This window comes from Arvicanthis niloticus, chromosome 4 (genome assembly GCF_011762505.2).
Source record: "Arvicanthis niloticus isolate mArvNil1 chromosome 4, mArvNil1.pat.X, whole genome shotgun sequence".
In the NCBI taxonomy this organism is placed as follows: Eukaryota; Metazoa; Chordata; class Mammalia; order Rodentia; family Muridae; genus Arvicanthis; species Arvicanthis niloticus.
In genome coordinates this window covers 74087458-74112285 of record NC_047661.1, presented here as the reverse complement: position 1 = coordinate 74112285, position 24828 = coordinate 74087458, and the positions used below count along the sequence as shown (strand labels likewise).

At 40.2% G+C, this 24828-nt stretch overlaps 1 protein-coding gene across 3 annotated transcripts in view; it reads left to right on the top strand.

Annotated features, from left to right (window-relative positions):
• The window catches only part of Snx27 (sorting nexin 27), a 97176-nt gene that overhangs the window by 38481 nt on the left and 33867 nt on the right, over positions 1–24828 (top strand). For all 3 annotated transcript variants that reach the window (XM_076932852.1, XM_034499736.2, XM_034499737.2), the window contains exons 3-7: positions 8397–8589; positions 10122–10186; positions 14453–14557; positions 17991–18069; positions 19042–19205. In XM_076932852.1, coding sequence (XP_076788967.1) covers positions 8397–8589; positions 10122–10186; positions 14453–14557; positions 17991–18069; positions 19042–19205 — 606 coding nt within the window. The remainder of the gene's footprint in view (positions 1–8396; positions 8590–10121; positions 10187–14452; positions 14558–17990; positions 18070–19041; positions 19206–24828) is intronic.

The window sequence follows — 24828 nt, the reverse complement described above, 5'->3', positions numbered from 1 at the left end:
TTTAATCCTGGGGTTTCTACTAGACCTGAGGCTTCATCTTTACCAGTGGTCTCTCTCAGTCACCCTTCAGAGACTGTTCTTCACACAGTGCCAAGCTATGCTTTCCATAGCTCCTTCATGCTTTCAAAACTGCCGGATGCTTTCAAAACTGCCGGTGTGAGGTGTAGCCTTGGCCTACCCTGAAACACAGCTTTTGTTGCTGTTCTTTTGAGATAGAGTCTCTCTACACAGACCTGGCTGTCCTCGAACTCATTATGTAAACCAAGTTGGCCTTGAACTCACAGAGTTTTGCCTCTGCAGTTTTCTTATAAATCACAGGTGCTTGTTGAGTCCCAGCTGAGCATATTGATTGTCCTGTCAAAGTAACATTTTGCTTTGTAGTTCTGGTTTCTTGCCAATCACTGCCAATTCCTCAGCCATAGCTGACCAGAACCACAGATTCTTAAAGCTCTATTACAGACTCTTAAATGTTCCTCACAAGCCAGTCCTTCAATGTGTGCACTGAAAGCATTGCTCATTAAACTCTGAACATTTCAGTGGCTTTTCTGTCCCAAAGTTTCAAAGTCCTTCCACAATGCCTCCCAAAACATGGTCAAATCTGTCACAGTAATTCCCTATGACCTGGCACCAATTTCTGTGATAAACACCATAACCAAAAGCAACTAGTCCAGGAAAGGACTTACACCATGTAGTCTATCACCCAGAGAAATCAGGTCAGGAACTTAAGGCAGGAATCTGGAGGCAGGAACTGAAGCAGAGGTCCTAGACTACTTGCCCAAGGCTGGTGGCACCCACACTAATCATTAATCAAGAAGATGCCCAGAGCTGGAGAGATGGCTCAGTGAAACCAGAGGATCTGGATTCAACTTCTGACGCTCACATAGCAGTTCACACTGTTTGTAACTCCAAGTACAGGGGACCCGAGACCCTCACATGCAGACAGAACTTGCAGACAAAACACCAATCAATGCACATAGAATAAAAAGAAATAAGTCATTTTTAAAAAGAAAAGAAAATTCCCCATAGGATTGTCTACAGGCCATTCTACTGGGGCCATTTTCTCAATGTAGAGTCCCTTTATTCAAATGTCTGTAGCTTGTGTCAGGTTGATAATAAGTGGAAGCCTGTGCAGCTCTCTGCCTGATGTTTTGACTCTCCTCTGCAGTTTGAGAGCTTTGTAGAACACTGTTCAAAATACTCACGTTTGTTTGTGTGTATTTTGCTCAGAGTTTTTATCAGTAGGAACATTGATTTACAGCGAGTTTATATAATACCTGAAGCATAATGTTGAGTTTTATACGTTTTTCTTTATGTATAAAAAGCTGTTATTGATGGACTGACTTCTTTAACATTATAAAATCTTTATTCCAGGCAGTGCTGTTTGTTCTAAAATGCTTTTCTGGCTACTTCAACTTTATTATTGTTTTCATTATTTTTACTATGCTCTTTCTTTTGTGCTGTCTATATAATTAAAGAAGTATGTCCGGGGGGAGGGAGTTCCTTCTTTCTTTTACTTTCTTTCCTCCTCCTCTCTTCCTTTCTTTTCTTTTTCTTTCTTTCTTTTTTCTGAAAAAAGTTTCACTATGTAACTCTGGATGTCCTGGAACATACTAAGTAGACCAAGCTGGACTCACAGAGATCTGTCTGCCCCTCTGAGTGCTGGGATTAAAGGTGTGTGCCAACATATCAGGCTTTAAAGTATGTTTCTTATAGATAGCTTCTAACTGGGTTTCTTCATGTAACCTGGTAATGTTAGTCTTTAAAGTATTAAATCACCGAGTGTAATTATTTCTCTAATCAGTTACTCTGTCATCTTACTCATTTGTTCTCTACGTCTAGTCTATCTTTATTCTGTTTTTTTTTTTCATTTCAATTTTTGTCTTTAAAAGGAGTGAGTTATGTATGGGGGTGGTGCTAAATGCTTTATAGACAAGAAAAAACTGCACTAGAACAAGCTTATTCATTCATCTTCATCTTTGTCTTCCTCTTCCTTTTTCTCCTCCTCTTCCTCTTCTTTTTCTTGATCTTTTCAGCCTTGTAGGACTCGTCAACTTTTATTCTTTTTTTTTTTTTTTTTTTTTTTTTTTAACACTTCTGCCTCCTTTTGGCTTAATAGAATAATTGCCTCTACTGTTGCTTTACTAGGTGTAATTTATTGTTTTATTTTCTTAGTATTTGTTCTGAATACAGTAAATATCTTAATTTATAAACATCTACTTTCAAATATTTTTGTGTTTGTCATACCTCCATCTTTTGTATTATTGTTATTATTCATTTGCTTTTATGTTATAATTCTGTTACACTGTTAACTTTGCTTAAATGATACCTTTTGGGGAGGTTGCCTGGGGTCAAACTCAGAGCCTGTGCAAACGAGGTTATCACTGAGCTACCTCTAGCCCTGACTACTTGATTCTCAGCTTAGGTGTGTGCACTGAGCCAGACTCCAATTTTTTAGAAACTATGTTATTAATTATTATTAATATTAGTGTGTGTGTGTGCATGGAGGAGGGAACAGTTCACACTGCTTGTGAACTTGTGCTTGTGGAGGCCCTGTGGGCTGTGAGGTCAAACTCAGGCTGCCAGGCTGACTCAGCAAGTGCTTTTTACCTGCTGAGTCATTTTACTGGCCCAAAGCCAATTACCTTTTTGTTGTTGTTTATTTTTCTAGACAAAGTCTCATTATATAGCTCTGGCTGTCCTGGAACTCACTGTGTAGAACAGGCTGGCCTCAAACTCACAGAGATTCGCTGACTTCTACCTCCCAAGTGCACCGCTGTCCCTGGCTCTTCCCAATTACTTCTAAAGAGACTGAAAATAATAAGAAAAAGAAAAACAAAAGGTCAATTTAACCTCATACTGTTTCTGGTGTGGTTCATTACTTTGTGTAAATCTAGTTTTCATCTGGTATCAGATTCCCTCAGCCCAAAGAGCTTTAGTTATCATTTCTTGGATGCAAATTTGTTATAGACAGTGTGTCCTCTTCAGTTTTTGTTGGTCTGAAAAGTTTAAGAACAACAGCTTGTGTATCGCAGGCTGGCCTCAAAGGATGACTTTGGACTCTGACCCTCTTGCCTGAAGCTCCTGAGTGTTGGGATTACAGGAGTGCACCACTGTTCTTAGTGGATCTGATAGTAGGGACCAATCCAGAGACCCCCAGGGCCAGAGTCTCCAGCTGCTAGAGCTGAACTGAAGCTCTGGTTCCTGGTGGGAAGGTTTGAGAGCCAGAGTGCCTAGCATGTGGAAGGCAGAGGCAGGACAACTATTGTAAATTTAAGATCAGCATAGACTACTTAGGGAATTCTAGGCCAGCCTGGGCTATAGTGTGAGACTCTGTCTCAAAAAAAGAAAAAAAAAAGTAAGGAAAGTTTTGATTGCTAACACTTGGGAGATAACACAAGTGAATTTGAGTTTGGGACCAACTACATAGTAAGTTCCAAGCCAGTGGCTGGCCTCAAACTCATAGAGATCTGCCTGTCTCTGCTTCCAAGTGTGCTAAGATTAAAGGTGTGCACTGCCACTCCCAGCTGAAAGATACTTTTATAGGACACAGAACTGTGGTTTAATGTTTTTCTTAATTATAAGGATGCCATGCCATGGGCTGGTGAGATTGGCTCAAGGGGTAAAAATGTGCCCGTTACCAAGCCTGACAGCCTGAGTACCATACACCGTATCTACAGGGTAGAAGGAGAGACCCAAATCCTGAATGTTGTCTTCTGAACCTACATGCATATGGCTGCACATGTGTGTGAGTATGCACACACACATGCGCGCACACACACAAACAAATCACATACACATTGTAGTCTGGTTTACATAGTTTGTGATGAGGTTTGCTCATTTTATTTTTTGATATATTATTTTAACCCCCTCTGGCTGTCTTCAAAGTTTTTTTTCTTTATCTTTGATTTATATAAGTCTTAAGAGAGGGTTTTCTCAGTTTTTATTTTGTTTAGGGAAGCTGATTTAGTATCTTTTGTTAGTTTTAGAAAAATTTCAGCCAGTGTATTTGTATTTCTCCAGTTTTCAATTATTTTTTTCTTAGCATTCTTTAAAAAGATTTTTAAAAGATTTATGTGTATGGGTGTTTTGCCTGCATATATGTGTGTGCATCACATGCATGCCAGTTGTTTCTGGAGACCATAGGAGGGTGTAGAATCCCTTGGAACTGGAGTTACAGAGAATTGTAAATCACCATGTGACCAATGAAAACTATACCTGGGTCCTCTGGAATATCAGCCAGTGCTCTTAACTGTTGAGCTATTTCCCTTGCCTTCTCTTGTCTTCCCAAGAGTCCAGTTTCTTGTTTGTTAGACAGGTATTGGGCTGAAGCTTTTACATGGCCTATCTCTCCTGTTTTCTCTTCTCTTGTTCTATCCTGTTTTCTCTCTTGTTTCTGTGTAGATGGTGTTAGCTGGTCTGTTTTTACGTTTCCTCATTCTTTGTCATCACTGATAAAGCTGACAGAGGAATTCTCTTTTCTCACATCCTGCTTTTTATTTGTGCCATTTTCATTTGAAGTTTGCACCTGGTTTTCATGTTTGCTAGCGTTCCTCATCTGTTCACACCCGTTTCACACCCTTTTCTTTGACAGCGGCTCTTTGCATGTTTTCATAGGTTTAGTCCATTTTCATCATGGTGGGAGGCATGGTGGCCTGTGGGCAGACATGGTGCTGAGGAAGGAGCTGACAAAGCATTCAAATATATGGCCCTGTGAGGACCATTCTCCTTCAGACCACCACAGCATCTGTGTCCTCACGTAGATGCAGTACCCCTCATAGTATTTGGAAGGGGAAAGGATGCTCGGCTTTGTTGTTGCTTTGTAGTATTTGACTCCAAAACATCATGTGTGGGAAAACTGTGAGCACTGGAAGTGCCCAGGCCTTTTCTGTTGGGGGACTGGGTAAATTGTAAACTTGGCTTAGGTTTTGCTGTAGCTCTCCTTACCTTATTGGTGGTAGGCTTCAGTTCCTCTGGAGTGGCTGCTGTTGCTGTTGAGAGTGGCAGCTGGGAAGGAGCTCAGGGCTTCTCAGTGTTCTTCCATTGCTTCCTGGGTGTCTACACACAGACACATTCTCATTTTTTTGGTTGCATGTATTTATATTTGCTTGCTTACTGTGTATTTGTTTGTTGATTGTGGGTGTGTATGGAAGTCAGAAGACATCTCAGGAGAATTTCCACTGTGTGGGTTTTGAGGTGTGTGTGTGTTAGACAGAGGCTTATGATGTAGTTCTGGTTGTCCAGGAACTCACTATTTCAGCCAGGGTGCCCTCAAATTCACAGAGATCCGCCTGCCTCAGCCTTCTGAGTGCTAGGATTAAAGGCGTGCACCACCACCACCACCACCACCACCACCACCACCACCACCACCACCCTCCTCCTAGTCTCTTTCCTAGAGCAGGCCCTTTGTGTTCTCTTCTAAAAGCCACAAAATTCAGGGAAGTCTGGTTTTTTGTTTTTTCTTGGTTGGAGGAAAGTTGAATTGTTCTAAACCCAGTGTGAACTCTGGGAGTTGTTCATTTATTTACCTTACCCCCTGGTGAGAGTTCTTTCCTTGGATTGCTGTTTAGTCAGAATTGAAGGTGACCTGGAGCCTGCTTGTGTTTAGCACCCTCTTGTGTGCTGAGCCCCACAAATCTAGCTGCTTTGACCTACTTGGTTCATGTGGCCTCCCTGAGCCATGCTTTAGAAGTTACCTGGGCAGAGAGCCAAGGAGCTGAAGGGCTCATCTTACTGTTTTCCTTGTCTTAGGGATCACAGTTACTAGCTGCCTGTTGTCTCATGTCTGCAAGAGTTGTTTTCTGTTTTGTGTCCAGTTTTCTATTATTTATAGTAAGAGGTTGACTGTAGACCACTTGAGGACATCCAGCTTAGGTGTCCTATAAAGCATTATGTAGTATTTAGAGAAAATAATTAAAAATTAATTTAAATATTATTGACTTCAAAAGAAACAAGTGTAAAAAAAAATGAGAAAAAAATGTCAGTGGAATTCCATATTACAGAAAAAATTACAATTCTCAGTAGTAACTATTGGCAAGTAGTTTTTTGATCTTTCTCTGGTTTTATTGAGACAGAGTTTATGTGTAGACCACACTGGCCTTACTTGTTTACAGTGATTCTCCTGCCTCCACTTCTTGACTGCATGCATTACCACACTCTACTTATGCTTTGAATCCATGGGTAGAAAAAAAAAAATATCTCCTTTGGACACAAATGTATTCTTTATGAAGAAGAGTGATAAATTACACTCTTAAAATTCAGAGCTTTTTGCAGTGCTTGGTGGAATTGTTAGCATGGAAGAAAGGGTTGTAATCTGAGCCAGGTATGTATGGTGGCTCAGCCCTAGAGAGGTGGAAACGGGAGAATCTGGAGTTGAAGGCTAGCTGCAGCTACACAGTGAGTTCTATATGAGACTGTCATAAGACAGACTCTTGAAAAACAAATAATTAAAGAATAAAATTAAGTATTCAAAAGATCCTTAAATAAAGTAAAAACAGTGAAAATGGGAGAAGATATTCACACTGTGAACATGTATGTCAACCACAACAACAAAAGATGGGGCATGGTGCCACACGCCTGTTATACATTGCATTGGGAGGCATAGGCTAGAGGATCTTAAGTTTGAGGCTAGCCTGTATTACACATTGAGACCTTGTCTCAAAAACAAGCAAACAAAAATCCCAGTAGGAAAATCACATAGATCTGGAAGTAGTGACTTGTTCCTTTGGCTCTAGCAGGAAAATCACTTGAGCTCAGGAGTTTGAGGTCAACTGGGCAACATAGTGAAACAAACAAAAAACCTCTCAAAATAAACAACTACTAGAACCCAACAAATTCATGAAAAATGCACACAAATTTAATGTAACAGTAGGTGAACCGCAACAATTGGTATTTCACAAAAAAAGTAGCTGGGCCTGGTGGAGCACATCTTTAGTCCTAGCACTCGGAAGGAAGGCAGAGGCAGGCAGAACAGGGCCAGCCTGGTCTACAGAGTAAATTTCAGGACAGCCAGGGCTACACAGAGAAACCCTGTCTCAGAAAAACTAAAAGAAAAAAACAAAAAGGGATACTTGGACAATAAATAATAGGAAAGAAAATTTTCATTATAGAGAAGCTTTGAATGTTAAAAGAGATGTTGGCTATTTTAAAGGGACTGAACTTTTAAGGACTAGTACTTTTTAAATTTTTATTTTTTATTCCTGGGACACAGTTTCTCTGTGTAGCCCTGGGTGTCCTGGAACTCACTCACTCTGTAGAGGAGCGTGGTATCAGACTTAGAGATTGGATGCATAAGCCACCAGGCCCAGCTGACTGAGTGTTTTAGATTGTGATGTTGATATTAATACGGGGTCTTGGAGGTGATCTAAAAAGGAAAGGTTGGGGTCTTAGTAAGTTATCTGTTTGTGTGACATGTTGATCAGGGGTCAACTGTCCTGACTAGTAACTTGGAAAAAATAAACTAGGACTATTCAGAAGTCTTTTCACACTCATTCTATTGGTAGAAATACATTTCTTTTCACATATCCCAGGCTGTTCTGAATTTGCTGTACAGCTGAAGATGGCCCCGAGGATGACTCCCAGGTGCTGGGGTTATGGGTATGCCCCACCATGCCTGTGTATGTCGTGCTGGGGATCAAACTCAGGATTCCTGCAGGCTAGGACTGTACTTCCTCCCCAGCCCCTAAAAAGATTTTTTTCTTAAATGCTACAGAAAGGAGCATAAGTTGTTACAAATCTTACAGCTTGGCTAGACATTGTTTCATGAGGCTAAAATGTATCTTTAAGTCCTCAGTCCAGGTCTCATCTCTGTATGGACAACAGGAGACATGTATACAAATGTCTATAGCAGCATTGTTCACGTTGCTGACTAAATTTGGAAAGAACCCAAATGAGAGAAGAAATAAAACAAGATGACTGTAGGGTTGATGAGATGGCCAAGCACGCCACCTAGCCGGAAAACCTGACTTTTCCTGGGACTCACATAATGGAGAGAGCTGACTCCCACAAGTTGTCCTCTAACTACCTTTGAAATGACTATGGAGCTAGCTAGTGTGAGATATACATCTGTCAGTCAAGTCATGCTGTTCTATAATAAAGCCTAGGCGTTCTTTTCTTATTAGCTTGCTTATTCACTCATTGCATTCATTGCAGTGGTTTTGAGAAACTTCTGCCCTTCTGAAGATTAATTCACCCTTAAAACCTGGTAGTTGCCTTTGAAGGTATTTAGATGTTAAAGAAACGGGTAAAAATAACATTATATCTCCTCAAAAGGAGTAGCTCTCTTGTACATAGAACTTTTCCCATGTTTATTTAAATGGCTGTGAACATTATTTGTGTAGTGCATAGAAATACACCTAGCTTTAGATGACTGTGAGTTCTGTGTTCCTCTGTCTCACCAGGTATACAATGTTTACATGGCCGGGAGACAGCTGTGCTCTAAGCGGTACCGGGAGTTTGCCATACTGCACCAAAACCTGAAGAGAGAGTTTGCCAACTTTACATTTCCTCGACTTCCAGGAAAATGGCCATTCTCATTATCAGAACAACAGTTAGATGCCCGGCGTCGGGGGTTGGAAGAATATCTAGAAAAAGGTAAGCTAGGCTTTATTTCTTAGCAGGCAGAGGCACTTGCCACCAAAGCTAATGACCTGAGTTCAGACCCTCAGACCCACAGGTAAAAGAGAAGCGACTCACACGCCTGTCCTCTCACCTGAGCTCACACGCCTGTCCTCTCCCCGGAGTTCATTTGTAATGGTAGGTGTGTGCCCCACCCAAACGGGTGAATAAATAAATCTAAGTTTTAAAAATGTTTAAAAGGTAAGCCAGTCCATTACACTTTACTATGCAGAATGGGTATAGATTCTAATTCCTGAATTGCATATCTATGTTTTCTAAGCCTCAGTAATGTAAGAAGATCATGTTTTCGATGAGTGTTAAACGACCTGGGCCCTGAAGGCAAGGCTGAAGTGTTCACTATGGTGATAGTGTCCGCATTGCTAGCTTGCAGAGAACTTCGTAACAGACAAATGAAGTTGTTGGTGACCCTTCATGGTCTTTTATTTATAGGGTTATATTTACCTATAAATACATTACTATGGTACATTGATGATTCTTGGTTCATTGGGGGTGTCCTGTATAAAAATTCCTTATTCCTTTTACAGCTGTTCCTGTATAGGTTTGCTTAGCTGTTGACAATCTAAACTCTCCGCGTTTTAGTTTGCTGTAGGGATGTTAGATAGGGTACTTTAAAAATGCAGTCAAATTGTTAATGTAACTTACCATCCTTGGGGTGGAGAGCTACCCTAGATTAGATAACCAGTTACTTAGTTACCTGTTTTCCTCCTCTCCTTCCTTTGTTCTTACCTTCCCTGTGTCTTGCTCTCTGTGTCTCCCTGTCTTCTGTCTGTCTCCCATAGATTACTACATCTTTATATTTCCTTTTATTGTACTATTCTATACCATATTTATATGACTTTTTACCAGGCCTTAAGATTCATTTTTATGTATACAAGTACACCATTGCTCTCTTCAGACACACCAGAAGAGGGTATCAGATCCCATTACAGATGGTTGTGAGCCACCATGTGGTTGCTGGGAATTGAACTCAGGACCTCTGGAAGAGCAGTCTGTGTTCTTAACCACTGAGCCATTTCTCCAGCCCTAAGATTCATATACTAAGGATACATATATTAGGTTATAATTACCTGCTACTAATTTAAATTTTTCTGTATGTTTTCTCCCACCCCCACATCCCGATATGTTTCTCTGTATAGACCTGGCTGTCCTGGGACTCAGCTCTGTAGATCAGGCTGGCCTAGACCTTACAGAGACCACCTGTCTCTGCCTCTGCCTCCTGAGTGTGGCGATTAAAAGCATGAGCCACCTCTGCAAGGCTTTGTATACATTTTTATATAAGGTTTTGCTGTATAGCTCAGGTTAGTCTAGAAATCACTCTAAAGTTCAACCTTGAACTTGCAGCAAACTTCCTGCTTCAGTTTCTAAAATACTAGAATTGCAGATAGGTGTGATCATGCTTTGCCCTGATGTTTTAAATGTAAACTTTTGATATTTTCTTTATATTCCTGATTTAGGGCCTGATGCTAGATACTGTTTTTTTCCTACAGTGTGTTCAATTCGAGTCATTGGTGAGAGCGACATCATGCAGGAATTCCTGTCTGAATCTGATGAGGTAGGTAAACACCCTCTTCCCTGATCATTTGTTGCTGAGCTCATTATGGGAAAAAAAATATAATGTTTGTGAGATGAATTATAAATCAACTCTGTGAATGAGTGGGTTTCTCCCATTTCCTTTTCGTGTGTATCTACCCTTTAATACCTAGAGCCAGGTTCACCTTCTCTGTCTTTTTGTTTTAATTATTTTTTTAGTTATGCTATAAAATAATAACCTTCATTCTGGTATTTTCAATCACACACATGTATGTGTAGATACACAGGTCACCATGTTGCCTCCTCCTTAGGTCCTCATCACTTCCCTTTGGCCTCCTCGGCTTCAAGGACTCCTCCTGATTTGGTCTTTTGTTGATATTTTTGTATTCAAATCTAGAATCTGCACAGAAGAGAAAAATGGGATGCAGCCTTTCTTTTCTTCTGCATCATTCTCTTCTGTCCCCTTTCTCTCCTCTGTTAGACTCCTGTGCAAATGTTACAATTAGATTGCAAGTATGAGAGACAGCAGGCCTGCCTTTCGTGTGAGTGGCTGATCTGGAATGTGCTGACCTCGAGCTCCACTTGCTTCCTGGGAGGCTTCTGTTCTCTCAGCCGGAGCTACAGTGCTTGCTTCTCTTCACTGTGCTCTTCCTCTGTATGTCTCTGTCCCTTTTTTGTTTGCTAGTTTTGAAGTTATTTCAAAGGTAATTTTTCATCTGATGACAAACAGCAGCCACAGTGGTTATTCTGGACCTGCATGTTGGTAAATTGTATTTTTTGAGATTCAAGTCTCTCTCTGTATTTTTGAAGTTATGTTATGATTATTTCTACATTGTCTGGCGGACCCTGATCACCAGCAAACATGGTGACTTAATCTATTTAGAATGCTATATAATTATGTACAAGTGACACAGGGACTGATCGCAAAGCCCCTGAGGCATTGGGTTTAGGAGTCTCTTTTCTGTTGGGGAACTTCCTTCTTAATGGATATGTGGCAGGACTAGTTGAAAATTCATTGCCATAATTCTACTGCTGTGAGAAAATGCTGGAATCCTCTCTTCTCCCCTTCTCTCCTCTCCCTTCCCTTCTCCTCCCCCTTTCTCCCTCTTTTCTTCTTCCTTCCTCTCCCTTCCCCTCCCCTTTCTTTTTTCTCTCCCCTTTCCTCCTTTTCTTTCTCTTCCCCTTCTCCACTTCTCTTTACTTCTCTGTCTTTAAGTAAAAGCGTGGCTCATATTTCATACTAAAGAAAAACAAAATTTCATTCCTTTTAGTAACCATATTTCTCCATTCATAGCTAAGCTTCTTAAAAAGATGTTCTATTTTACTGCCATTTCCCTACTTAAAAGTTTGAAACTTTTCCGCAGTTTTCAGGATTCAGTTTGAACTCTTACATGGTCCTTCATGACCCATCATGACTGGGTCCTTCTCCATCTCTCTAATTTCATTCCCTACCGTTGTCTAATATATTGTTAGTCTAAACATTTTGGAACTTTTATTTTTCCTTTATGTTGCTACAACTCAAACCTCAAAACTCATGCAAAAACATTTGCATGCCAAGCAAATGTTCTGCCGCTGTGCCACATCTCCAAACCTATGAAATACATTTTAGCATTTATTATTTATTATATGTATATTCTGTACACATATATACATAGTATAGTGCAGTACATTACAACATGGTAGACAACTTGGGAAACAGTTGCTTCCTTCCTTCCACCATGTGGGTTTTGGGGACCAAACTCATCAAGGACATCAAGTTTGGTGTAATGCCTTTATCAGCCAAGCCAGCCTACTGGCCTTCTCATTGGCCATGGAGTATTGCTGATTTCCTTAGTCCATTATGTGCTTCCCTAGTGTCTATGGTGTCTTCCAGGGAACCTTCCCTCCCTCCGTCACTGATCCTTTACAGCAGGTCAAAGGTCACTCCTCTCTGACCACCTGTCTGGGGCTCTGTACATTCCAGCTGTCTTTATCAACTCCCCTGGCAATCCTTCATGCTCTGCTCTGTCTGTCTTGGGAATGAAATCTATTCTTTGTTACTTTGACTTTTCTCATTCACTGTTATGCGGAGGCAGCTTCTAATCTGCCATTTTCCTGGCCTCTTTGAAATTTTCCCTGATGACTCAAGTCATCAATTTCTCATCCTACAAAGAACTTCTGCAGTTAGTATAACTCAGTCATCATTTATTGCCATCTCATTTCTAATTTTTATACATATAATCAGTTTGTCACTTTATATTTTTAGCTTACAAGAGTGTGTGAGCTACCAGTAGGTAAGAGCTAAATCTTGATTATCTTCCTATTCTCAGTGCCTTACCACAGTATCATGCATGGTGGAGGTGCTTAATAAGTGTTAATTGGCTAGAAGGATGATTATGTAATACTGTTATCCAGCAATTACTCTTTATGTGTATATCTTGCTTTCCTGACTTGATTATGGGTTTCTTGTAGATAAGGATATAAAGTATAATAGTCCCTCTCTTTATCCATGGTTTTACTTTCTGCTGTTTGTTATCTGTGGTCAGCCATGGTCTAAACATTTAAGTACAGTATTTTAGAAATATGTAAACTTCAAATTGTGTGGTATTCTGAGTACCACAATAAAGCTTTATGTTCATTCCATGCTGTCCCCTGAATGTATGTTTACTCTGTATCTGGGAGTCACCTAAGAGTTTGGTCAGTCATCAGATTGTCTGCCCTAGCATAACTTCCTTGCTGTATTCAAATTACTCTTAATACTTCAAAGCAAGAGAGTGGTTTTATTAGCAGCACATAGGCCAAAGGGAGCCATAGAGTACTTGCCTTGCAACAGTAAGAAAAAGAATTCTAGTGAGATTGCTGAGGTCTGAGGGAATGCCTCTTCTGTCGATGAAATTATAGACAAGAAAAGATAAATTTATGCTGGTTTTGCTGAAGCACTTTAAACTGTAAAAGTTACAGCCATGGTACATGACAGTTGCTTAGTGCAGGTGGGAGCAGCATCCATTAAGTGTGTCAGTACTAACCACATTTCCTGGCATCTCTTGTGGATCTTAGAACATAAACCCTGTGGGTAAGGAGAAGGCTTTCATAATGCTTAGGGTACTTTTAAGCAAAGAGTAGTAATATTTTTAATGGTCCATGAAAATGAACCTATTCCTAGGTGATTATTTTTTGGTAATAAAAATTAGAAGATCAACATCTATTAGAAGTTGGGTATGGTGGTTCATTCCTATAATCCCAGCATTCCAGAGACCAAGGGAAGAAGATGGATGGCCTTCAGTTCATGGTGTGTGTCTTGGCTACAAGGCAAAACTGTGTCTCAAAAAAAAAAAACAAACCAAAAGATAAACTATTAGAAAAATGTGTTGAGGCTAGAAATGGTTTAGCAGCTTAGGAGCCTTTGTTGCTCATATAGAGGACCTGGGCTCAATTCCCAGCAAGTGAATGGTGGCTCCAGGCTAATCTGCCCTAGGTCTTCTTGACCTCTCTGAGCACTGGGCATACACATGGTGCACACACACATACACATGTAGGCAGCACCCAAACTCATAAAATAATCTAAAAATTTTTCAAAAAGAAATGTGGGTTATCATCAAAACCAATGAGGATTGTGGGTCGTTTTGGTTTTTTTGGTGGGTTTGTGGGGTGTGTGTGTGTGTGTGTGTGTGTGTGTGTGTGTGTGTGTTTGTGTGTGTGTGCGCGCACATATGTGTGCGTGTGTTTGTGGTGCTAGAGCCCTAAATGTTCTAGGCAAGCGTTCTCACACTGAGCTATATTCCCAACTCTTAAGTGTTTATTTTTAATTAAGGAGAGTAAGAATTGTATAGCCTTTGCTAGAATATTGGGCATGACACAATTTACATCTCTAAGTCTCATCTATTTTGCATTTTGAAGATGGTCTGATCATGTCAAGGTTCAGAAAGGACATCAGCATGTGCCTTTAGCCTATCTAGCTGACTAATTATTCAACCAGTGTTGAGACATCTTTTTTCCCCTGTTTCTCACTTCTTTATAAGTTCTAAATTGAGTGACAAGAGGGAACCAAAGTCTCATCTGGGCTTCACCTAGACTGTTTCAACAGGATTCTATTTTGAAGTGGCAACATATCTGTTCATCTTAGACTATAACTTCTACGACCTAAAGTCAGCTTTATGAGTTGGAAATATATTAACTTTTAAGACTTCTGTTTTTTCTTGTTTTAATAGAATTTACTTCCTGTCTCTTATGTTAGATATTATTTAGCTAGCATGTAGCAAGGAGAATGAAGATTTACTAAGATGCAAATTCTTTCTTTGTCTTCCTTTAGAATTACAATGGTGTGTCGGATGTAGAGCTGAGAGTAGCATTGCCTGATGGAACAGCTGTCACTGTCAGAGTTAAAAAGAACAGTACTACAGACCAAGTGTACCAGGTAATGTCAACCTGACATTGGATGATGTGAAGCTAAAAAAACGATTAAATGAGTTAATACATACAAAATGTGCAGACTACACTTACTAATTCATATTGCTACTGTGAAATTAACTTTGTCCTTCTTAAAAGGAAGGTGTACGAGAACTGGGTCTATTGGCATGTGCCTTGTATGCTTGTAATCTCAGTACCTGGGATGAAGAATTCTGCAAGTACGAGAGTATTCAGGAGTATAAAACAAAACCTTGTGTTTTTTTTAAAAAGTGAAATAAATACCCTAGAGTCCAATGGTTATAATTTACTCTTCCTCTTTTGTTATTGTTGTAGTTAAAAAACAAACAAACAAACAAACAAACAAAAAACTTTTTAAAAAACTGTTGCAGTGGTGGCGCACACCTTTAATCCCAGCACTTGGGAGGCAGAGGCAGGGGGATTTCTGAGTTCGAGGCCAGCCTGGTCTACAGAGTGAGTTCCAGGACAGCCAGGGCTACACAGAGAAACCCTGTCTCGAAAAACCAAAAAAAAAAAAAAAAAAAAAAAATGCTCTAGAGGCTTTATTATATTCAAGTTCTGTTTTTTAACACAAAATACAAATACCTCCTAATGAGGCTGTAACAAAATACAGTATGTTGTTTCTCAGTGGACACTGCCCAGTCTGTAGTTGTGTGTGATACATGGTATGTGACTCATTAGCTGTTCAGCAGTGATTACCTGATTCCTTCACCACAGAGTGTCTGTGCATCAATAACTGTTGCCTCAGTCAACAGTTTGTAAAAGCTGAAAAGTGCTGGTTTTCAGTTCTCAATCTCTCTTTTTTTTTCCTTACATAGCTATAATTCTATAAGTAACTTTCCCTGGAAAAAATAGCAAATTAGAGAAAAGCTATTTGAGGGGGAGAAAGGATAATATTTAATTATTTCCTTTATTGCCAATTTTCAGGGTTAAGAATTGATGCCTTAGTTGATTCCAGTATTGTTCAATGCAGCAATTGTTAGTATTTTATTTTTAGTTACAGGTAAACTTCTAATTAAATGTGAATTAATCAATAGCATGTTATTATCTCTTTGATGCTCAAATGGTTTCATCTTTGGGCAAAAGAAGTTCCTTCATGTCTGTTTGTGTATACTTTTGATGTGATCCATTAGCTTATATAGGCATTTTAGAATAACAATGTATCTTGAGCTTTTCTTTAGACATTTCCTGCCCTCCATCTAGAATAACCCTTCACTAATTAGTCTTGGTTTCTTTGTGGAAATGACCTTCAAGATCAGATCTGTGTGTCATCCAGTCACTGCTTGCAGACCTTTGTTATAAACTTGATCAAGATTTTCAGGGTGACAGATGGATTTCTGGTTATCAGTGCTTGTACAAAGTGCTCCTTTGTAGCAAATGAGAAAAATATACTCTTCATTTGATCATCTACAGTATACCATGGCAGTTGACATATGTAGGATTCCAGCCATCTTTGAAATTTTATAGTACTGGAGTAATTACAAAAAGTATGTTTTTATAGTTTTCAGATGTTTTATTTTCTACTTCTTTCAATGCTTCTTTAGAACGACCTAGGGTATTTTGATGTCTAATTTTTTGTATGTATGTGTGCCTATGAATATGTATATAAATGCATGTAGTTATCTGGAAAGATCAGAGAGAGCATAGGATACCATGAAACTGGAGGTCCAGTGTAGGTGCTGGGAACTAAGCTCATATCCTCTGTGAGAGCAGTGTGTACTCTTATCTGCTAGGTCGTCTCTCCAGCCTGGACCTAGGCTGGTTTAATACTTTCCATTCTCCCATCTTATTACTGTGTCTTGTGGCTAGAAGGCATTTTGTAAATCCCTGAGAGTATTCCAGTTTTGATTTAGTGCAGTATAAAATAGTGATTTTAAATACTTGTAATTTCCAGTTCCTATATAATATCAGATGAATTGAGACTGAATATGTGAGCAGATACAAGAAGTGATACAGTCTTATTTGGTTCAGTCTTCCAACGATTTTTAGCTGTTAAGTGAATGCCTTGCTTATACTGGGAGTGCCTTTAAAGAACTGATTTTGTTACTACCATTTTCTGCTTTGTGCTTTTTCTCTTTTTGTTATGTATATGAAATTTCAATTTTGATTTATTTGTACATGAAGTCCTTAGTTTCCAGAGAGGATTAATTGGTTGTTGTTTAATATGCTGCTTGTCAACATTTTGTTACTTCATGAACATTTTGTTTATAAAGATTTTAGTGATTGTAATTTTTAAGAAAGAGGTGTACAGTGTCCTCAGTTTAGAACATGTATCATCTGAAAAATAAAAATGGCCTATAAATTCTGACAAGAATTAACAATGCTTTAAGCTCAAGAATCAAACACAGAAATTCACAGATCTAGTTCCAGATGCTAGGAGGCTGAAGCAGGAAGACCACTTGAGTCTAGGAGTTCAAGGCTGGTAGCCAACATAGAGAGATTCTATCTCTAAAACAAACAAAAATCAAAGGTAGAAGGGTCTGGAGAGATGGCTTAGCAGCCATAGTGCTGGCTGCTCTTCCAGAAGACCTGGGTTTGATTCCTAGCATTCACATGCTGTTTAAAACTGTCCATAACTGCATTCTTGGGGATCTGCATCTTCTGGCTTTTATGGGCAACAGTGCTGGCAAAACACACACACAAAATAAACATAATTAAATAGTCAAAGGTTGAGATCTTGTATGTTAATCGCCTATAGTAAATGTAAGCTGAATGTGTGAAACTAGGTATCAGAGAATTTGTTCTCAGGTGCAATGAAGTGACTGAGTGGATAAAGGCATTTTCCTCTAAGCCTAACAACCTGAGTGTAATCCTTAGGACACACATGATTGGAGGAGAGTTGTTCTCTGACTTCCGTATAAGCTCACCATCCCCATATACATACACACACTCAAAATTCTAAAATAAATATTTCGAATATTTTTTAAAAATTGTTTTTATGTTATGATCTGTCTTATCCAGTAAATTTCTTTAAGTGATATAAAAGACCTTTGTGGGGGCTGGAGAGATAACTCAGTTCTAAGTGCTTCATTGTCCTTTTCTGGTGTCTGTGGGTATCCACATAACCACATATATATGGCATCATTCACACAGACACACACATACACATTAGTAAAAATATATTTAAAAATATCTGTGGAATTAATTCATATTTGAGAAAGGAAATTTGACACTAAGGAGGAAGAGGAACTATTGCTAACTTGTATCAAAGAGACAGGTGCTCATAGAAGAGAGAGGACAGCTATATTGGGGTTTGTGCATCTGTGTGTACATGTGCACTTTAAGGATACCTGTGGGCCATGGTAGTTTTGATGAAGCCAGGATACAGTGTCTTCTTTTCCCCTGCTTATACATGTACCAGCCCCCATTGCATTGTCTGATCTTACTTTTCCTAAAATAATTGTATCCTGTTTAAACTTCAGGCTATTGCAGCAAAGGTTGGCATGGACAGTACAACAGTGAATTACTTTGCCTTATTTGAAGTGATCAATCATTCCTTTGGTAAGTGCCAATAGCTGTTACTATATTTTGTTTGGGGGTGTTTTAGTCTATACTGTTGGACAAAAACTGCTGAGAGGAGAGCCCACTTACCAATACTGCCTTCAGCAAGCAAACTTGGCAGATCTTATAAAGAATTTCTGATCAATATTCATCCATTTTCTTTTGTCAGTATATAACAACTTTGAATCTTTGGGAACAGCTATCTTCCTATTATTTTTCTTCCCTACTCTCAGTGGCCTAATACACAGATATTGTGTTGTAAAGAATTAGTAAGATGCCAGGATGCTTGGATTCTAATCTTATCCTTTTTAAGCTTTCTGTAAAGGAGAAATATTGAGTCTGTCTTTTGCAGCATTGTAAAGCCAGGTAAGCCTCAAGAAAGATTAGGAGAGCTAGTGTAGGATTTGGCAGGAGTAAGCCAGGTGTGGAGGCACACTGTAATCCCAGCCACAGTGGAGCCAGGCTAGCCAGACGCTACTCAGTAGACAGACACCTGGAGTGTGAGAGATGCCCTAGGATTTGGGGAGTGGATAAGAAGTACCTTTTATTTCTGTATGAATAAATGCAGTACACTGAGAATGGCCCATATCTGAGTAAGAGAAGAGGCTGCTCTGAAGATGTTTGGTGGACCTAGCATGTCCACTTAGATGTTTGTAATGTAACAGGTCATAGATCAAACATTTTAACTGAATTTGGAATTGGCACTCACTCTGCAGTCATGTTATCTAAAGGACCTGTTACCTAAGCAACATATTTCACTCATTTGCTTTACTGGCTAGACTCATAGTTAGAAAGAGTAGATTTGGCTGGGCATTTGGTTGTTTTCTGCTCCTGAGGTAGAGTTGCTTGATGAATTTGAACTGGTGTTCTAATTAATGACAATCTACCATTATTGGTCTGCTGTGTACAGTTTCTACTAGGAAAACTCCTATACATCTCTCTACTCAGCTTTCTTTGTCTTGTCTTCTTCAGTACGTAAGCTGGCACCTAATGAATTTCCTCATAAACTCTACGTCCAGAATTATACATCAGCTGTGCCAGGCACCTGCCTGACCATTCGCAAGTGGCTCTTTACAACAGAAGAAGAAGTCCTCTTAAATGACAATGACCTTGCTGTTACATACTTCTTTCATCAGGTGGGTGAATAAGTCTTCCTGCTAAAAGCTAGGTTCCTTTCTTGTAGTTAGTAATTTGACAGTTCAGTGTGAATCTTTGGGTTGAAGTAGTACTTAGAATTTCTTTTTTTTTTTTTTTTTTTTTGGTATTTTCGAGACAGGGTTTCTCTGTGTAGTCCTGGCTGTCCTGGAACTCACTCTGTAGACCAGGCTGGCCTCGAACTCAGAAATCCCCCTGCCTCTGCCTCACAAGTGCTGGGATTAAAGGTGTGTGCCGCCACTGCCTGGCTTACTTCATTCTTATATCACAATCAATGCAAAGACTTCTGTGACATCAAAGAGTATAGGAATTTGTTCCCACCAGCAAGTGTATGATTCTTTGGTGGATACCACTCCACACATCATTAAATGTAATGCAATTCTGACACTGTCTGCCTGGAAATATCAAATCCCACAGATCAAAGGCTAAATTCCTCAAACTGCCCCCAGTTTCAAGTCCTTTGAATCTGGTAAGCTGTTTGCTGCAGATCAGATTTCTATGAAAACACACACACACACACACACACAGCTGGTTTAAATAATTTTCACTGCACACACACACAGCTGGTTTAAATAATTTTCACTGCTCACAGAGCTCAGGAAATTTGATATTTACCAGATATTTTAAAGGACATGAATAAGCAAGAAATACAGTTATGTATTGTAAGTCCAAAAATGTCTAAAGCATAGGACCTTCCATCTTGGAAGAGTTGGGAGCACACTGCACTCCTGGCAGGTAGATGAATTCTCATGTTCGCTGTCCTGCAAACTGGCCATATTAAGTAGTCCAGGAGCTTCATCTTGGTTTTTGGAGTGTATGTGTATGTATTTGTGTGTCTCTGTCTGTCTGTCTGTCTGTCTGTCTATGTATGTGGTACATGCATTTAAATGTGCCACTGTGCATGCCAATATATGCATGCATATACTGGGGCCAGAGCAGAACATCAAGTGCCTTTGTCTTAGGGTTTCCATTCTTGAACAAACATCATGAACAAGAAACAAGTTGGGGAGGAAAGGGTTTATTCAGCTTACACTTCCACATTGATGTTCATCACCAAAGGAGGTCAGAACTGGAACTCAAACAGGTCAGGAAGCAGGAGCTGATGCAGAGGCCTTGGAGAGATGTTACTTACTGGCTTGCTTTCTTATAGAACCCAAGACTACCAGCCCAGGAATGGTACCACCCACAATGGGCCCTCCCCCCTTGATCACTAATTGAGAAAATGCCTTACAGCTGGATCTCATGAAGGCATTTCCTCAACTGAAGCTCCCCTCTCTGTGATAACTCCAGCCTATGTCAAGTTGACACACAGCCAGCCAGTAGAGCCTTTCTTACTCATCTTCGGTGTTCTTGTCTTGAGATGGGATCTTTCACTGAACCAGAAGCTCACCTTTTAGGCTATGATGATTAGCCAGTGATCTCCCTGGATCTGCCTGTCTCCTCCCCATGATGCTTGGATTCAAACTAGGATGCTTGTAGAGCAAGCACTTTTACCCACTGAGTCATCTCCCTTCATTTTGGTGGTGTGTGTTTGTTTGTGTGTGTGTTAACAGGGACTTAATACATGGACATGACTGTAATATAAACAACCATATTAAAATGTGATTGGACATTCAAGATTTGGTTTAATGCTAATAGATTTGATGGTGATACCCAGGTTGACCTTTCTGTACAGCATTCCTTTTTCGTAGTCCTGACCTAAGGTTCCCTTCATAAATGGGGATCTTGTCATAAGAATGTTTTCTTTCATTTGTGTGAAGAGAGGGGTAATGTGGGTGAACATAAATGCCTGTGTGTGTGTGGAAGCCGGAAGTCACTGTCTGCTGTTCCTTAGGAATTGTCCTCTTTGTCTTTGAGGTAGGGTCTCTTGCTAGGCTTAGGAAACATTTACGCTAGTCTGGCTGGCTAGCAAATCCCAGAGATCCTGCTGTCATTGCCTACCCCAGGACTAAGGTTGCAAGTGTTTGCCCCACATACTTATACCATATTAAAATCCTCTGGACCCACTGTGCATTGGACTTTAGCCAAAACTTTATTAATCACCTCACCTCCATAAGCTCCTACTTTAACTGGAGGAACATGATACTTCTTGGGGTCTTTAAGAATCATTGTCAATTCAGAACCAGTATCCAGTTGACCCTGAGAAGTCTGTTTCCTTTCTCCCAGAACACAGTGACCCTTGTAAAAGTCTGTAGGTCCCTCTAGGGAAGAACTAGAGAAAGGCTAACAGTAACTCTTAAGCACTTTACCAGCGGCCTTTTGTTCAAGAGATTCTGGATCTGCAAACTGGCTCAATTCTGGTAGTTGGGTCACAGGCAGAGATTTCCCCTTACCTTCCAATATTATATCCTTTCTTATATTTGTTTGAGGTTTTCTGGTTTACAGATCAACAGAAATGTTGTAGGCTTCTTATCTATTTCATGCCTGTAAACACCACAACTGATTAGTCAGTACCAAAAAGGTCCATTAAGGTCATGCTACTATAAAACTCACTTTGCCAATGCTGACCATTACAGGTTAGACCAATATGGTAGCTTTGCTTGCCTTCCCTTTCATGACTCAGTGCTGCCATCTGGCCCCTGCTCCCCGAGGGCACAGTTAAACCCATTACATTGTATTCACCCGGCTGAGTACTGGCATCTCCAGCTCTAAGGTCTGGCACAAGGATAGGGTGACAACAAAGCCCTTCAAAAGTGCCAGTGCCCCTCTCACCATTTTGGGTCGTATAGGATTACTGAAGAGTATGTCTTCTGGGCCTTCTCATTTTGTAGGATCAGATACACAGTGTATCCACTTTAGCGTTGCAGTTTCCCTGAGCCTTCAAATCCTCATCAACACTGAGCCAAGGGATAGCAGGGATCTTCAGGAATCTTTTCTTTGGCCATCTTTTGGCAAATCCTTCCACCAACCAGTCAAACTTTTGATACCTTTTAACTGCGTGAGCTTTCGTATTAAACCTAGAGTCTCCACTTAGAGGGTTCATCTATATAAACTCAGCCTGATCGATTGAGTTTTATATTTCTCTACGTTACTCAACACCCTTAAAATCCATTCCCATTCATATTTTTAAGACTTCTGTTTGAATGAATTAGCAAACTCATTAAGCCCTTTAGTGATACGTCTTCATGACCACACCTTTGATCTCCCCTTTAGGAGCCTGTCTAGCCTTAAGTCTAGTTATGGGTCCAGAGGTGACTATTGATGGGCCCTGAGGGACATCAAGATTAGCTTGCCTGGTGTCTCCTTCAGAGAAAATCACTGCTGCTTCAGCATACAGTGAACAGTTAATTCCTCCAGGCAAAGGTGGAGAGGGTAACATTTCAGGGGTTGGGGGTACGTCCTCCACTAAGGGTGGGGAGACTACTTGCTCATATGAGTTAAACCCCTGAGAATCTGAGAGTTCAAAGTTCTTAGCTTTGGGTCCTCCCACAAATCTTCATCCCAAATTAGAAGATCCTATCAATGTCCTTAAGCACTGGCACCCTCTGGGGCTGGGACGTGAGTAAACTACTATAGGTTAGCCAACCTTAAAATGAGAGCTTGGGTTTGATTGTCTGCAGCTTGAGTTCTGTGGCTGCTGAAGAGAAGATTCTCTTCCAGGGCGCACTTAGAGACCTTTAGACCAGTAGTTCTCAGCCTTCCTAATGCTGCGACCCTTTAATACAGTTCCTCACGTTATGGTGATCCCCATCCATAAAATTATTTCATTGCTACTACATAACTGTAATTTTGGTACTTATATAATGCATTGTAGATATCTGTGTTTTCCAAAAGAATCATGACCCACAGATTGAGAACCACTGCTTTAGACAGTTTATGTGAACCTAGAACTGGCTAAATTTTTCATTGAGCGCATGTTTTTCCATTGTCAGTTTATCAAGAGCTTCTAGGAGAACTCATTCAACACTGTTATTTTCTTTATCCACAAATTGTCAAAAGTTTATACAGTCATTAGATTCCTTGTTGTCATCACATGTTTCTAGCTTTCAGTGTTCTCCATCTACCAGGGATGTTTTCAGTAACTGAGTGTCAGTGAATTGTAAAGCCTATACCAGAAGCTTCAAAAATTCATGCTCAGGTGGGTGATGGTGGCATGTACTTTTAATCCCAGCACTCAGAGGCAGAGGCAGGTGGATCTCTGAGTTTGAGGACAACCTGGTCTACAGAGTGAGTTCTAGGATGGCCAGGGCTACACAGAGAAACTCCCAATTTGAAAAAAACCAAACAAAAGACAGAAAAATCATCCTTATCATTCTGTCTCTCTAGAACTACTGGTACCACAGTCTGTACTGGTTAGGATTCTTCAGAGATACAGAACCATCATATTCATGCATGTCCATGCTTATGTGTGTTTGTTAGGCTGCCTTACAGGCTGCCCCAATAGTCCCACTGGTTCAGCAATGGCTGCTACCTGATAGAAAGTTCATGACCACAGCAGCTATTCAGTACATGGAAGTGTGCTCAGCTGTTGGGTTTTAGTTAATTCCAGATGTCAATTTGACAACCAAGATTAGCCATCACACTTGTGTAGAACTCAGTTTGTAGTCCTGGCATTGACTTCTGTATCTACTTGCATTACAGATTCAGTGTGGGGATTATAGGCATGTGCTGTCATGCGTGGCTCAGAATCACGTACCCTGCTCTGGATTTATTTTCCTTTATTATGTTGAGCTATGTGTGGAAATTTTGTCTTTTCTGATCTGGCAAATTGTTTGAATGATTAAATCTAATCATTTGTTCTCTTTTTGAACTCTGGTTCTCATATGGAATTTCTTTGTTCTGTCCTTCATATCAGTTCCTGTGGTTATTCTTATCCCCCCACCTCACTCACAGAGTCTCATGTAGAGCAGGCTGATCTTGAACTCTCCGTATAACTGACCTTGAAGTCCTGACCCTCCCTCCTGTTCCCTCTTAAGTACCAGGGTTGCAGGCATGTGCCACCACACCAGCTGTTTAAGGATCGTTGTGTTCAGGAGTGTTAAGCTTACTTACCTTGTTGCGCAGCAGCAGGTCTCCAGAACCCTTTTGATATAGTGATTCCATGCACACTAACAACAGTGCCTTGTTTCCCTTCCTACCATCCCGGTACAACCACCATTGCTATAACTTATCTCCTGTAGTGGAATTCTGTAGCTGACTAACATTATGCTGCTCCTACCACTTGGCTGAATAGTGCTGCTGTGAACGTTTGTGTGTACATGTTCATTTGAAATCTCTCCCCCCCCCCCCGCCCTTTTTAATATGCTTAAAATTGCAGTTGCTGAATCCTGCTGGTAATTTCATCTCCAACTTGTGTATGATGTGTGCTTTTGTTCATGTGTGTATGGAATGTGTGCACCAGTGCTTGTGTACATGGAAGGCCAGAGTTTGAAGTCACAAGTCGTCTTCTGTCACTGTTTTGAGGCAGGGTCTCTCACTGAACCTGGAGGTCACCAGTTTGGCTAGATTGGCTGTCCAGCAAACTACTGGGGATCCAGGTTCAAATCCATGTTTTCAGAGCAAGAATTTTAACCACTTTTCCAGTTTTTGAAGAACTATTAATGTTATTGTTGTTTTTGGGTCATATTTTATGTTTCTACTAATAGTATTCAAGTCTCAGGTGAT